General features: G+C 42.6%; 1 protein-coding gene across 1 annotated transcript; it reads right to left on the reverse strand.

Moving 5' to 3' along the window:
• Positions 1-1500: 1500 nt before the first annotated feature.
• Positions 1501-5304, reverse strand: KPRP (keratinocyte proline rich protein). Its single transcript, XM_024572772.3, has 2 exons — positions 5268-5304; positions 1501-3888 (listed from the first exon to the last, which is right to left on the reverse strand). The coding sequence occupies exon 2, from the start codon at positions 3858-3860 to the stop codon at positions 2217-2219; it is 1644 nt and encodes a 547-aa protein (XP_024428540.2). The 5' UTR covers positions 3861-3888; positions 5268-5304; the 3' UTR covers positions 1501-2216.
• Positions 5305-16672: the final 11368 nt, after the last annotated feature.

The following is a 16672-nucleotide window of genomic DNA, read 5'->3' on the forward strand; positions in this document are numbered from 1 at the left end:
TGGAGGTCAGGTTAAGACAGCTGAGTCGCACTCCCAAAGTCTCTGTATCAGTAGGTGTGGGGTGATACATTTGTGTGTGTTACAAGGCCCTAGGTGATGCTGCTGCTGCTGCCCCAGGTGCCACACTAGGAGAAGCAGTATGCAAGGGAGCAAGCTCTCTGAGAGCAAACAGGAGTTCTGTCTATCACTTTTACCAGTGTTTTCCTAGCAAGCAAGCAATGAATATTTGTCAATAAACGAAGGAATGAATGGATTTCACATGAAGAGTCTCATGTGAAATCCCTGAGTATGGCATGCTGGGGGACGCGCTACGTAAGTCCGGACAGGCTGGGGAGCTGGATAGGGTACATAGGTTTGGACTGGGCATTCCACATAACAAGTTTCTGTATAACAAACTGGAGCACAATCTACATAGCAGGTCTGAACAGGGCCTGGGGCTCCACACTGCACATAGCAAACCTCAGACTGACAGGGAGCCTGGCACTTTACCTCTGTGGTCTGGGGCTGGCATGGAGCCTGGCACTTCACCTTGGTGGTCTTAGACTGGCATGGAGCCTGGCATTTCACCTGGGAAACTTGAACTGGGCATGGTGCAGGGCACTCCATGATTTGCATTCCACAACACACTTTTTCTTTATACAACACAGGATTTTACTAGGTGGTCTCTCAGGTTCTCCACTACTGATATTGCAAGAACTAGATCCCTGGGTTGAGGGAAGACATATTCAGAGCCAGGCCCTGTATCTGTGGTGCCCAACTATGGTGCTGGAGCTGTTGGGCCATCTGGGGTTGTGGCCCTTGAGGAGGAGGACCCTGGATCAAGTCCCAGACCAGACTGCTTCCCTTTTGTCCTGGTGGCCTCAAGCACTCTGTCCCTCTAGAGAAGGGTTCTCCTCAGAAACACTGTTCCAGCCAGCACTTCCCTCATCTCCAAGGAGTGGAAGGAAGAGACATCCCAGGCTCTCCTGCCCCTGCAAGCCCCACCTTCATGCTGTCGAAACCAGCATGCCTAATGGGATTTGGGAGCAGAATCAGCCTCAGATGCTTCCTTTTCTAGTATGTCCCCAAAAGAAAGTGCAGATAGTTTATTCTGAAAGAAAGAAAAGCGTGTCCTGTGCAGATTATCCCAGAGAGCCTGAGAGGATCCCTTCTCTCCTCTCCTGACTCCACAAAAAGATCACATGGCAGTGACTATGGCCCCAGAGCTGGGCAACCTGACCAACACAGGCCTGAAGACCTTTACCACTAGACTGAAGAGCTAGAGTTCTCTTCCCTGCTTCCTCATTCCTTGTGCCTTTTCATTCATCCTTTCCCTTCAGTGGCCAGAGACCCCGAGGGGAGACAGAAAAACCACAAAGAAGCTTACCTGGTCTAGTCTAAAGAAAGTTTAGTTGTGGGTACAATAAACCCCCCAAAAATAATAAAGAAAAAGTTAAAGCTCATCCCAGACAGTCAGAAAGGAATAACAAACAGGCTTTACATAGGACTCAGGATCTGAGTGTAGCATCATCTTTATTGTTACATGGCCTCCTCTTGCCCCAGTCTTAGGGTTGCCCATCAAGATAGATCATGGCTCAAGCTGCCAACCCATTAGGCTGGCTAAGTAGCTACCAACCCCAAGAGAAGCAAGGGACTTTAGGGGTATTCTGACCCAACTCAAATGGGAGTGTACAACCTAGTTGAGCAGGTAAGACAGACACACCTGAGAAGTGAAATAGTTCAAGAGATGTAAGGCACTTGCCAAATGAATGGTGTAGATGATGCAGAGAGTTCTAGGTAGTCAGTGCAGGCTTCTGTGAGTAGGGACAAGCAGAAAAGGCTCTGAGGAAGAGGTCTTGAAAGATGGATTGGATTTCAGATGCTGGGAGTAGCAGAGAAGTGGCCCAGGAATGGGGGTTGGGGAATGAACAGAGGCTTGGGGGCAGGGATATGGAAGGTATGTCCTGGGGAACACCCAAGATGTGCCCTGGTGGCGAGACTGGTCCAACAAGAACTGAGGGTGTGTACTGGAGAGGAGCCAGATGTGAGGCTGCAGAGGTGTCTGAGACCCACGTGTGGGTCCTATGATGACATGCAAAGGAATTTGGACATCACCTCTGCAGCAGGGAGCCCTGGCTGTCTTTGGAATGTTGCAAACAACACAGAAACTATGAGTGCTGGGAAAGGTGGAGCAACATTTTCATGGCAGGAGCAGGGATGTTTCAGCCATGCTTCCTTTAAAAATAGGCACCTTTTGCTCCAGCAGAGGCCCCCCCTTTTGCTCCAGCAGGGGCCCCACCTTTTGCTCCAACAGAGGCTCCTCCTTGGTCTCCATAACCACACAGACCCCATGGCTCTGGAAACACATCACAAGGTCCATAACTAGCACCACTATCTCCACACTGGTTATAGTGAGCTGGGCCACAGCTGGGGCCCTCGGTGTCCAGGCGACCTGGGTGGGACTCAAGACAGCCTAGGTCTCCTGAGCGTGGAATTGAATTTGGTCCTAAGCTTGGGCTGAGACTGCTCCGAGGCTGCACATATGGCTCTGGGCTTGGGCAGGGTGCTGGAAGGGGAATTGGCTCTCGACAAGGTTCTGGGTGCTCGCAAGGCTGTGGATGTGGCTCTGGGTGAGGCCGCGGGGCTGAACGTGGGGCTGGACGTGGGGCTGGACGTGGGGCTGGACTTGGTTCCGGATACAGACAGGGCTCTGAAAGTCGACGTGGTGAACATGGGTGGTGCTCTGGACTTGCGCATCGTTCTGGACTTGCCCATCGTTCTGGGCGTGGACATGGACGTGGCGCAGGAAGTGGACGTCGCGGCAGTGATGGCTCTGGACATTGGTCAAAACTCCTGGGTGGACAGAAGCTTGGGAGTGGACGTGGCTCTGCACGTGGTCTCAGGTCTGGGCAGGAGGCACCCCAGGAGGGTCTTGGAGCGCAACTCTCAGAGCAGCGTCTGATGGGAGGAATCTGAACAGGACACCTCTGGGGGGGAACCTGCTTGGGACAGCAAGGCGAGGAAATTTCTACTCGGTACTTGGGTCCACATCTCTGAGAGCAACTTGAAGTGGGACCCCGAGGACATCCACTACTATAGATGGGCTCAGATCGGCGGGGCGGGGTGCAGTAGTTATAGGAACCCGAAGCGCATCTTGATGGCACGCAGCTGCGGTGGTAGGACTCAGAACGCCGTGGTGGCGAACAGCTGCGGTAAGAAGGCTGAAGCTGGCGAGGAGGAAGACATCTGCTGGTACTTCGACAGCGCCGCTGCACAGGGATGCTCCCATAAGAGCCCTGGGTCTGGCATTGGGGTGCGTAAGTGCGACAGGAAGCCCGAGACTGACGCTGAGGGGCACCGCTGCTGACAGAGCCCTGATACTGGCCTTGGGTGGAGAATCCTCCCTGGGTGGAGTATCTTCCCTGAGAATGGCATGCTGGGGGACACGCTACATAAGTCCGGACAGGCTGGGGAGCTGGATAGGGTACATAGGTTTGGACTGGGCATTCCACATAGCAAGTTTCTGTATAACAAACTGGAGCACAATCTACATAGCAGGTCTGAACAGGGCCTGGGGCTCCACACTGCACATAGCAAACCTCAGACTGACAGGGAGCCTGGCACTTTACCTCTGTGGTCTGGGGCTGGCATGGAGCCTGGCACTTCACCTTGGTGGTCTTAGACTGGCATGGAGCCTGGCATTTCACCTGGGAAACTTGAACTGGGCATGGTGCAGGGCACTCCAGGATTTGCATTCCACAAGGGGCTTGAAACACCACCTGGCTCTGGGGACAGGGGGATGGGGAAGGGCCGAAGGAGGAACCCTTCACACAGCACTGGGGGACCGGCAGGCAACACTGAATCTGCTGCTGGTCACACATGGTTCCTATGCAGACGTGTGAGCAGGACCTGAGGGATGAGAGACCAGCTTTAGGAGGGTGAAAGTTAATAGGAGAGGCCAGGACCAAGAAGACACTCTGCTTCTTGCCTGGACTTTCCTTTCCTCCCCCACCTTCGACCTATACTGGAGAATATTTACTGAGTTTTCTGGACCCAAGATTAGTCACCATTGTCCAAGAGACCCACCTTGGATGTGCCCAAGGACCTGTCTGAGGTTGCGATCTGAGATCGCTCCAAGGGCACAGCCAGAGCTGCCAGTGTCCATGCTCTTTCCCTGGAGGGTGGGCATACCAGTGTCCAGCACAAGAGGGTGCTGATAACAAGAGGATTCCCATCACTTCCTGGGGTCCTAAGTGGTGGGAGGGAGTGCTACAGAAGTAGAGATAACCCGTGCAAGGCTGTAGTCCAAAGTGGAGACTCACAACCACAGGGGCTTGAATTTCCTCACATACATTCACTGTGCAAAAATGAAAACCATGCATATATATGCATTTATATGAGAACCACGTGCTCTCAAAGCATCCACTGGAAGTAAAGAATTCAATTAGTTATTGGGCAGCTCAAAAGCAATAGAAAAAGTTTGTTTCTCCATATTCAATCTATTTTAGGTGGATTTGTTTAAGCAGGCCTTCATGGGCACACACAGAACACCAGACTTCAAAGGCTCTGGACCAACATGACAGCTTGCTCGGGCAGGTTGCTGCCCTCAGTCACCTGCTAGCTTCAGAAAAGTTTTCCCTCCAGCTCCTCCGAGAGTCAGGAGATTTAATTAAGATGGGTAACCCACAGAGTGCCAGATTCCTAGGTACAAGACTGACATTCAGCCCCACTAAATGCCCACGTTGCAGGAGCATTACAGACATGATGTGGGGGGGGGCAGGCACACAATTACTCCACCCTCCCCAAATCCACCTGTTCACGTACAGGCAGCCCAGTGACCAGCACAGCAGGGAAGCTGGTTTGACAATCAAATTTAGTTTAGTTCCCCAACTAAACACTTCTCAATAAGCTCCTGAAATACTGAAAATACTTCTCATGTAGGGCCAAGCCTTCCATTATCCATTTATAGGGACTATCTAAATACATATGTCCTTGGGGATGGTAACCCTCCTACACTTGACTCTGCTCACAGAGGAAAAATGGTACCTGGGCATGAGGCCAGGGTTATTGAAGGTGAATACACTGACTTCAGTGCCTCATTTCTCCACATAGTCCCCACAGATATTCTTCTCATGTCCCCTAAAAGTCCACCAGAACTTTCTCCTCAAGCTGATGTACTACTTGTCCTCTGCCCCCAGCTTCTCCCCTCACTCTGTCTCACCCCTGTGAATCTGAGCACCCTCTGAGCATCACCTCCATCCCAATCCCAGGACCCAGTCCCTACTCACCTTCCTCAAGACAAGCAATCATTCAGTCAGAGGCAACTGGACAGAGGCCTGTCTTTATATAAAGGGCTCCGGGTCTGGTTTAGACCATGAGACAATTGGTTGGCATCTGCCTGGCTCATCACCCAGGTTGGCATTCCAGCAGCCGGTCCCCTCCCTGTGTGCTTGTCCTTGCAGTCACCTACAGGGTGTGGGAGTGTCTCATCTCAGTGCTGAAGCTTCTGGACTATGGAGGAGCAGATTCTTGTTTTCTTCCTACTTTTTCACGCTGTCTGTTTCTTGTCCACCCTAAGAAGAGCTGGTGGTGGGGATGGTGAGGGGTGACAAAGGTATCTTTTCTCCTGAACGATGATTCCAAGCCCATACCTTCTTTCTTGTCCGATATTCTCACCAGATGGATATAAAAGAAGAAAAGCTTCCTAAATGGAAGCAGTTAAAATCACCCTGAAGGTACAGAATGAAGAGAACATTGGGTCAGACCTGAGTCTAACACCCCGGCTTGGCAACTTACAGCTTTGTGACCTTTATAACTGACTTAAGTGTTAATTTACTTATGGAAAATGGAGATATTAAATATTCTTTGTTGAGTATTGTAAGGATTAAGGCAACTATTTTACATAACAGCTTCCAGTCAAGTATGATATTCAAAATGTCTAATATCCACTCGGAGTAACTCCTGGTCAAGCAGCAGACACAGCTGGATCGATGATTGCCTGCGTTATCCCAGTCCCAGGCTGGGCAGCCTGATGGCTTCACAGCAGGTACACAGCTAATGCTATGGAGTAGTCCTTTGAGAGCGTAAGCAGCCCAGTGCAGGACAGAAATAATAAACTGGCATCTTGTGAGCCCAACACAGTTGAGATGGTTATCTTCTTATCTTTTACCTAAAAAGATTTGGGTTACATAATTTTGTAAGTAACAATTAATATTTAGAAACAGATTTTTTTAAAAGATTACGTACATTCAGTTTTCTCCTAAAACCAAAAGATCTGGCATAGGTGAGCTGACCTGACCTCAACCTAATTAACACCTGCCCCTCTTAGATAGGTGGTAGACTTTCATGTTCTGTAATTTTCCACCTTTGTTTTTTACTCTATCCACAATGAAATGTAAACAGTAAGCTTCCTTTTACTACTTTACCTGTGTTTTTATTTTCCCCTGGTGAAATTCAAAGGGAGTGAAATAATCCTTCCATGTGGATAATTTCACTTGTTTGTGTAATTTCCAGATCCTGTAGGCATTTAAGATTCTGATCTAGCTTGTGATCAGAGACTTTAGATTTAGAGGGGCTTGGGGTTGAGTCTGAGCTCTCGTACTTGCTAATGGGGTGAAAGCCACTTAACCTTCATGAGCCTCAGATTCCTTGTTTATAAAACAGAAAGATGAAAAATAAGGAGAAGGAGGAAAAGAAATAAGAGGAAGAAGAGAAGGAAAAAAGAGAAAGAGAGAATAATAATAAGAATCAGAAAAGTTATAGGATTAGTGTGTGAATTAAACAAGATAACTAATCTAAAATACTTAGCATTTAATTAATCATTTAGCACTCTGGGATTTATGTTCCTCTTAGGAACATGGGAGAGAAAATGCTTCACCAGGTTCTCATGAAGATGTAATCAGATTATGGGTATGAAAGTTCTTTGGGACCTATGGTACACATGCCAATTATATCTATATAGTCCTTCCCATGAGGAAATCTATGTTCAGATCAACCTGACTTCTGAGCCCAAGATCTGGATCCCATCACTCATTGCAAAGGAATCTCTAAATACTATTCCAAACTTGAGTAGGATCAGAGACTTTCAGAATGTCAGAGCAACAAGAACTACCAGGAACTATCTGGTCCCACACTGTCATTGTCCAGATGAAGATTCTGAAGCCCAGAGAGAAATGAACCTATGTGGAGCCCTAACGCTAATGATGGCATTGGAGGGACAAAGAACCCAGGAAGCTCTAGCTCCAGACAAAGACTCTTTCCACTACAACAGAGAACTTACTTCTCTGATCACACAATTTACCAAGGTGCTCCAAATTTGGATAGCCCTGGGACTTGATGCTGGCTTAGAAGGTAGTCATGAAAGCAGTGAACTAGGAAAGCTGTGAACATAGTTCAGCTGGTTCTACAAGAATGTGAATTACTGAATCCTAATGGCTGCATCTCTCCCAATCATCTCTTGATAGAATATGCACTTCTTGAAGGAGGAATCTCTAGCTTATTCATCTCAGTCTTTCTAGACTCCTGACTTAATATGAATCTGTTGATTGATGGATACATAGATGAGTAGAAGGATTGCAGAAATTGGGTTTGGTTCAAACATCTTAAAGCACTGAAAAATGAGTTGATATTGTTCAATCCAGAGACCAAAGGGCACTGCAACTCTTGTTACTCCTGCTTTCTTGCTTCTTACAAAGAGAAGTGGGACAGCAGTGGAGGAGAGGTAGAAGTTTTAGTTGACAATGAAACTAGGTGATAGTTTTCAACAATATGATTTTTAGAGTGAGCCTAGTCACCAAGCCAAAAAACAAAGCATCTAAATCCTGACATTCTTCCTTCTTTGATGTAGAAGGTCCTAGATTTGGAAAGTCACCATTGGTTCAAGAAGGAATTAGTACTGAGATTGTCTGAAGGTAGAGATAGATACAGCATATTTTTCATTTCTCCAGTGAGGTTTAAAACTCTTACAAAGGGCATTCCTTATTTGGAGATGTGTTCAAACTAAATTGGCCCAGTAGATGAGCTTCAATGTGGCCTAACATGCGTATATTTTTAGGCTTTTTGCTTTTTGGCTTAAATAACTCAATGTGGACAAAATTACCCATTACCTCCCTTTATAAATATTCTTTTTCTAAGTTCATTCATAACATTCTTTAATCTAGAAACCTGGGAATCACACTTGATCCTCCTTCTACCTTACCCCAACATATAATCCCATACACTGTTTATTCCACTTTATAATTGCTCTCAACTACATCCCCTACTGTCCATACCCACTGGCCCTCTGTATCTCAAGTCTTCACAATCTCCTATATGGACTGATGCAATAGTTTCCTCTGGCTCTTGTTTTTTTCTTCTTCCATGTAACTTTCAAAATAGCTACAAGACTGATCTTTAAAAAAGAAAACTGACCTCAGTTTTTGACACCTCACACAACATCAAAAAAAAAAAATCAAATGAGGCCATAAGTAGTGGCTTTAATTCCCTATGCATGTCTTAATATTCGCGGTGGCAGACCTTTGCGAGTGTTGTTTCCTCTTTCCAGAATACCCTTCCATCTCTCTTTTATGTATGGAACTATTGCTCATCATTTGAAACAACTCCAACGTCATTTGTTTTATAATGTTCCCTGGCTCCCCAAAGCTATGACTCACTCTATGTTTTGGAAGAATTTTAGACACACCTCATCTCAGAGCTATCACATGTTCTCTGATTATTTACATTCCTCTCTTCAACTCAACCTATGAGTCCCTCCAGGTAAAGAAGTTCTGGTGTATATATATTTTTGTACCTCAGAAACAGGTACTGTCCCAGTGCACAGTTTCATTTCACCTTGTTGATTAAATAATTTAATTTTAATGCATACAAACATACACACACCCATGTACAATCCTGCACACATATAAGTTTAGCATATGCATATATTATACTGTATTTTATAAATTGATTTCTTTCATTATCTACTGAAATGTAATAAGTGGATATGTGATAGTATGAAGGCTATATTAAAAGTTGCAATAATTAGCAAAGAGATAGAGGATGAGAGAGAAAGAAAGAGAGAGAGAAAGGATGTGCTAAAGGCAGCAGTTATCTCCAGAGAGAAGTCACTAATTTTAGAAAAAACATATAGATGCTATTTAGATAGATAGGGTGATTAGAAATAGAAATGTAGGATAAAATATAAATGGCTGGAAATATAAAGATATAAATCTAGGAATATGTGATAATGTAATGATTTACAAAAGTGATATAATGATATCAGGAGAGTTGAATATAGACTTATCTATAAATTATAGAAATAGAGATAGATACAATTATAATGAAATATAGAGCAAAAGATAGATATTGAGTTATAGATTTTTAAAAATACAGAAGTTTAAGTGGTACAAATTAGGAGTGGAATAGATTGTGTGAAAGAGACATAGAGGTATGGGGATAGCAGTGCTTACAGATGCATTAATTTAAAAATACGGAAGCAACTTGAAAGCAGACACAAATCCAGACATAGTTCATTGAACATTTGCTATATAATTGTCACTTGGTTAAGAATTTCACAAATGTTAACTCTCTTAATCTTTAAAATGGCCCTGTGGGTACATATTATTATCATTATTTTATAACTAAAGAAACAAAAGTTCAAAGAGGAAGTAATTTGTTGTAGGTCATAAGCTTAGAAATGACAGAACCTAGATTCAAAGGAGACCATCAAAAAATATAAGACAACACATGGAATGGAAGAACATATTTTCCAATACATCTGGTAAGGGGTTAAAATCCAAAATTTATAAAGAATTTACAAAACTCAACAACAAAAACAAACAATCCAGTTTAAAAATGTGAAAAGGACCTGAATAGACACTTCTCCAAAGAGGACGTACAGATGGCCAATAGACATATGAAAAGATGCTTAATGTAACTAATCATCAGAGAAATACAAATTAAAACCACAATGAGATATCAACTCACACCTGCCAGAATGGCTGTCATCACTGAGGATGTTGAGAAAGGGGAACCCCAGTGCACTGCTGGTGGGAATATAGACTGGTGCAGCCACTATGGAAAGCAGTATGGAGTTACCTCAAAAAATGAAAAATGGATCTGCCTTTTGACCTAGCAATGCCACTTCTGGGAATATATCCAAAGGAACCCCAAACACTAATTCTAAAGAACATAAGCACCCCCATGTTCATTGCAGCATTATGTACAATCACCAAGATATGGAATCAGCCCAGGTATCCATCACTAGATGAGTGGATAAAACAGCTATAGGATATTTACATAATAAAATACTACTCTTGGCCATAAAAAAGAAGAAAAATTTACCCTTTGCAACAGCATGGATGGACCCAGAGAACATTATGCTAAGTGAAGTAAGCCAGTAAGAAAAAGACAAATACCATATGATTTCACTTAAATGTGGAATCTAATGAACAAACTAAAATAACAAGCAAAATAGAGACAGACTCATAGATAGGAGCAGGATGACAGCTATTGGCTGGGGACGTCAGAGGGTGGAGGCATCAAGCAAAAAAGAAAAAGGACTCATTGCCATGGACAGCAGTATGGTGATTACGGGGGTAGGGGGGAAGGAGTATAAGTGGGTTAAAAAGTAATGAAAAAATTCAATTAAAAATTATATTAAAGGTGAGATCATATGGTATTTGTCCCTCACCGTCTGGCTTATTTCACTTAGCATAATGCTCTCCAGTTCCATCCATGCTGTTGCAAAGGGTATAAACTCCTTCTTTCTCTCTGCTGAGTAGAATTCCATATGATCTCACCTTTAACTGGAACATAATGAATAGAAGAAAAAAGGAAACAAAATATAACCAGAGACATTGAAGTTAAGAACAATCTAACAATGGTCAGGGGGGAGTGGGGAGGAGACAGTGAGGAGAGGGGATTACAGGAACTACTATAAAGGACACATGGACAAAATCAAGGGGGAGGGTGGAGGTGGGGGAGGGAAGTGGGTTCAGCTGGGGTGGGGTGGAGGGATGGGGAGAAAAGGCACACAACTGTAATTGAATAACAATAAAAAATTAAAATTATAAAAAAATTATATTAAAAAAAACCCCTCATGATTCTTAGGCAAGGTAAGTAGAGAAAGAAGCCCTGGGGAGTAAATATAAAATGAGATGAAGTTACCTTGAGTTTCAAACACATGGAGATGCACTCTATGTTTTGTTATACTCTGAGACCTTTTCCAGGATTTATGATCCTTTGGGGCCCTGCTTGCTGAACCTTAAAAGAATTTACTGGTGTCTTAGTGATGTCTTGATCCTGAGAGCTAGAACATCAACATTTACCCTGTTTGCAAAGATGTATGTTTTCAACAGATTCAATTAGGCTCTCCTTCGTTTGAATCATTTCACAGTCTTCTTTTCCTTTTAGTCTCCCTCACATCACTATAGTAGCCAGAGGTACTGAATCTTATCCCTGAAAGCGAGGTGATATTTGTCATCTGAGTGTTTTTTTAATCTTTCCATATAAAGTCTTAGAATCTTATGACCTCCACCCTCAAGAATTGAAGTAGTCGTGGTTTTACCTTCCCATGGAGTACCATGGGGTGTTTTTCCCTGAGCCCAGCTTGAAGCTGGGCTCAGGGAAAAACACCCCATGTGTATATATCAGGTATATATTTAAATATACCTGATGTATATTTAAGCCACAGAGTACCTATGTGTCAACTAGAGTAAAGGCAATGACATGAAATAGTATCATATGTTGTCACCACATGACTGTTTAATAAATGAAGAAACAAGGACACCTAAAGGTTGTTTTAGGGAGAACAAAGAAATGTTAATACTAAACAGAGCATACAATGACACAAAAGAGAGCTTTATCTACTTTAAGTCTTTTAAACATTTTGCAAATTTGATAATATTGCCTCAGTTAAATAGAATATATGTATGTGTCATTGACAAAATAAAAACTAGGCTAGGCAAGTTGTACTCAGTTGTACAGAAAATGTAGAACTTCTTTTTTTTAATTAATTAATTTACTTTTATTCAGTTACAATTGTCTGCATTTTCTCCCCTTCCCTCCACCCCACCCCAGCCAGTCCCACCTCCCTCCCCCACCTCTACCCTCCCCCTTGATTTTGTCCTTGTGTCCTTTGTAATCAACAAAAGAAAAAAGCAAACAAAATATAACCAGAGACATTGAAATTAAGAACATTGTAACAATAGCCACAGGGGAGTGGGGAGGGGATAGTGGGGAGAGGAGTCTATAGGAGCTACTATAAAAAAATGTGGGACTTCTGAAAGACTTCCTATCTTGTAACACCCATACCATCAAGCAATAATTTTCTAAGTCAAGTGAGGAACTAAACCAAGTACTTTTAAAAAATCATAGTAAGCTCTCAATTGTCATAGTGGCAAATGGAAAGTCCTGCTTAATCAGATCCTCAGTTTCACAGAATGTTACCAATATAACTGGGTTTCAATAGCTAATGATTTAGAGCACAGTAAAGAGGACTCATTGGCAAAGATACATCAAACACTGATCTTTTTTGATTACTGAGAAGTCTTTAGCTACATCTTAACTCCTCACAGTTACTCCTAATAGTAGTCTGGTGTTTCATTTCACTGCTTTTTCTCAGAATTTTTTCCTCTGCTCAGAACACTCTCTCCTGCTCCTTCTCTCCCTATTTACCTCTATTCTCCATGTATGCTAACCATCTACTAATATTTCCCATATTAATATTGAGCTAAATATCACATTTAGCTCAAACACCATTGTCTCCATCAGTCTTACCTGGCTCTACACACACAGTTATCCCAGGTAAAATGGATCACCTTTGGGTCCCCAACAATCTTCTTTTATAGGACCTAAAAATACTGCATTTCTTTGCTGATGTGTCTGGTTTCTTCACAAGGTGATGAGAATTTTGATGGCAGAAGATGGTGCCTAGCAGGTTTTTAGAAAGTGCCCATTAAATGTTTATTGAATGTATTATATAAATAAGTCTAGCAATAAGCCCTAGGGACCAATTAAAAGATTTGCTTCTCTGATAGGATACAAGAAAAGACTTCTGTAGACATAAGATGGCTAGATAGAACCAAGATGGAGGCGTAGGTAGACACACTGCGCCTCCTCGCACAACCAGAACTGACAGAAAATCCAATGGCAAGGAAGTCCGACACCAAGTAAATAAAAAATAAACATTCATCCAGACCAGTAGGAGGAGCAGAGACGGGCAGCTGGGGCGGAGAGGACTCGCGTTGCCATGGTGGGACCAAGACTGGCGGAGTGTGGGACAAACGGGGCAGGCAGTCCGACCACAAGCAGACCCTGCGGCCCTACATTCGCGCACAGATAAACCAAGAGGGCCGGACTCAGAGTGGTGGAGAACGGGGCAGGCAGAGAGGTGGGTAGCATCCCGCAGCCCCACATTCTCGCATAGATAAACCTGGACGAACAGCTGGGATCAAAGCAGACTGCGCAGCCCAGAGCTCCAGAGCGGGGGAAATAAAGCCTCAAACCTCTGATTGAAAACACCCGTGGGGGTTGGGGCGGCAGCAGGAGAAACTCCCAGCCTCACAGAAGAGGTTGTTCGAGAGGCCCACGGGGACCTAGAGCGTGCACAAGCCCACCCACTCTGGAACCAGCACCAGAGGGGCCCAATTTAACTGTGGGTATCAGAGGGAGTGATTGCAATCCAGCAGAGAGTGGAGCGGGTGCCATTTCTCCCTCTTGGCCCCTCCCCCACGTACAGCGTCACAGCGCAGCCACCAGCGTTACCCCACCCTGGGGAACACCTAAAGCTCCTCCCCTTTAAGTAACAGATGTGCCAAGACAAAAAAAAAATGGCCCAAATGACAGAACACTTCAAAGCTCCAGAAATAATTCAACTAAGCAGGGAACAGATAGCCAACTTATCAGATGCACAGTTCAAAACGCTGGTAGTCAGGAAGCTCACAGAATTGGTTGAATTTGGTCGCAAATTAGATGAAAAAATGAAGGCTATGCTTAAAGAAACAAAGGAAAATGTACAGGGAACCAACAGTGATGAGAAGGAAACTGGGACTCATATCAATTGTGTGGACCAGAAGGAAGAAAGAAACATCCAACCAGAAAAGAATGAAGAAACAAGAATTTGGAAAAATGAGGAGAGGCTTAGGAACCTCCAGGACATCTTGAAACATTCCAACATCCGAATTATAGGGGTGACAGAAGGAGAAGAGGAAGAACAAAAAATTGAAAACTTATTTGAACAAATAATGAAGGAGAACTTCCCTCATCTGGCAAAGGAAATAGACTTCCAGGAAATCCAGGAAGCTCAGAGAGTCCCAAAGAAGCTGGACCCAAGGAGGAACACACCAAGGCACATTATAATTACATTCCCCAAGATTAAAGAGAAGGAGAGAATCTTAGAAGCAGCAAGAGAAAAGAACACAGTTACCTACAAAGGAGTTCCCATGCAACTGTCAGCTGATTTCTCCAAAGAGACCTTACAGGAAAGAAGGGGCTGGCAAGAAGTATTCCCAGTCGTGAAAGGCAAGGACCTACATCCAAGATTGCTCTATCCTCAAAGCTATCATTTAGAATGGAAGGGAAGATAAAGTGCTTCTCAGATAAGATCAAGTTAAAGGAGTTCATCATCACCAAGCTCTTATTATAGGAAATGTTAAAGGGACTTACCTAAGAAAAAGAAGATGAAAAATAGGAACAGTAAAAATGACAGCAAACTCACAGTTATTAACAACCACACCTAAAACAAAAACAAAAGCAAACTAAGCAAACAACTAGAACAGGAACAGAACCATAGAGATGGAGATCACATGGAGGGTTGTCAATAGGGGATTGGGAGGGGGAGAGAGGGGGGAAAGGTACAGAGAATAAATAGCATAAATGATAGGTGGAAAATAGACAGGGGGAGGGTAAGAATAATGTAGGAAATGTAGAAGCCAAAGAACTTATAAGTATGACCCATGGACATGAACTATAGGGAGGGAATGTGGGAGGGAGGGGGTGGGCAGGATGGAGTGGAGTGAGGCGGGGGGGAAATGGGACAACTAATAGCATAATCAATAAATATATTTTTTAAAAAAGATGGCTAGATAGATGGGATTCCTTTATTAAATTGAAAGTAAAAATATAGGTTAGACTTCTATGCTTAAATTATTTGTTTGCTATGGATTTCAAAGATAAACTACTTTCCAGTTTAGAGACTTAGATATCTTATATATTTTTTGCCTAATTTTAATCTTGAGGTTAATTTATTATTATAATATTAATTTACTTATTTAAATATCTTTTATTAACATAAAAAGTTGTATGGCCTCCAGTAAAATCATATAAATTCTCTGGGCCTCAATTGGACTCGAGAAATTCTGAGGTTATTTCTCATCCTAATGTTAAAAGTAGAAATAGAATTAGAAAAAGAGATCAAACTACAGATTGAGGCAGAACAATGAAAAAAATACATGAATAGATATAAAGCTATGACAATAGGCAGTGTCAGCATTAGATATATATGTAGAAAGATTAAAAATTTGTACAATAAGATTATATAGTTGTTCATTAAAATATGGGTGAAATTAAGATCAAATACATGATTCTGTATACCACACACAAAAATAAATTCAAAATAGATCAAGACATAAATGTAAGAGCTAAAACCATAAAAGTCTTAGGAAAAAACATAGGAGTAAATCTTTATGGTGTTGGGTTAGGCAATGGCTTCTTAGATAAAACACCAAAAGCACAAGCAACAACAACAGAAAAGAGATAAATTGGGCTTCAGAAAAATTAAAAACTTTTGTGTTATAAATGAAACCATTAAGAAAGTGAAAAGATGACCCACAGAATTCGAGAAAGTATTTGCAATTTATATATATGAATAAAGACTTGTATCTATAATAAAGAACACTTACAACTCAATAATAAAAACAACATCACAATTTAAAAATGGACCATGGATCCAAATAGACATTTTTGCAAAGAAGATACACAAATGGCCAATAAGTACATGAAAAGATGATCAGTATCACTAGTCATTAAGAAAAGGCAGGTCAAAACCACAGTGACATATCACTGCATGCCCATTACCATGCCTATAATAAGCAAAGGGAGTAACAAGTGTTAGGGAGAATATGGAGAAATTGGAACCTTCAGTACATTGCTGGTGGGAATGTACATGGTGCAGCTACTATGGAAAACAGTATGATCCACCAATTCCCCTCTTAGCAAAATGAAAATCCTACCAAGCCAAATGAAAATATCCACTAAAAAATGTGTACATGAATATTTTATTGTAGCATTATTCACAATAGCCACAATGTAAAAACAACCCAAGCATCCATCAGGTGTTGAATGAATAAACATATGTGATATATTAAGGGAATGGCATTCTGACACATCCTACAACATGGATGAGCCTTGAAAACACTATCCTAAGTGAGAGGAGCCAGGCACAAAAGACCACATTCTTTATGATTCCATTTATAGGAAATGTCCAGAACAAGCAAATCTGTAGAAACAGAAATTAGGACTCAGGGGAATGAGATGTGACTGCTAATGGCCATAGGATTTTGTTCTGGGGTGATGAAAATATTCTAAAATTAGATATTTCACAGCTCTGTGAATATACTAAGAACATCGAATTGTACACTTTAAATGGATGAAGTGTATGGTATGTGAGTTATATCTCAATGAAGATGATACATGTATTTGCATGTGTGTATATATA

The sequence above is a fragment of the Desmodus rotundus genome, chromosome 12 (assembly GCF_022682495.2).
Source record: "Desmodus rotundus isolate HL8 chromosome 12, HLdesRot8A.1, whole genome shotgun sequence".
NCBI lineage: Eukaryota > Metazoa > Chordata > Mammalia > Chiroptera > Phyllostomidae > Desmodus > Desmodus rotundus.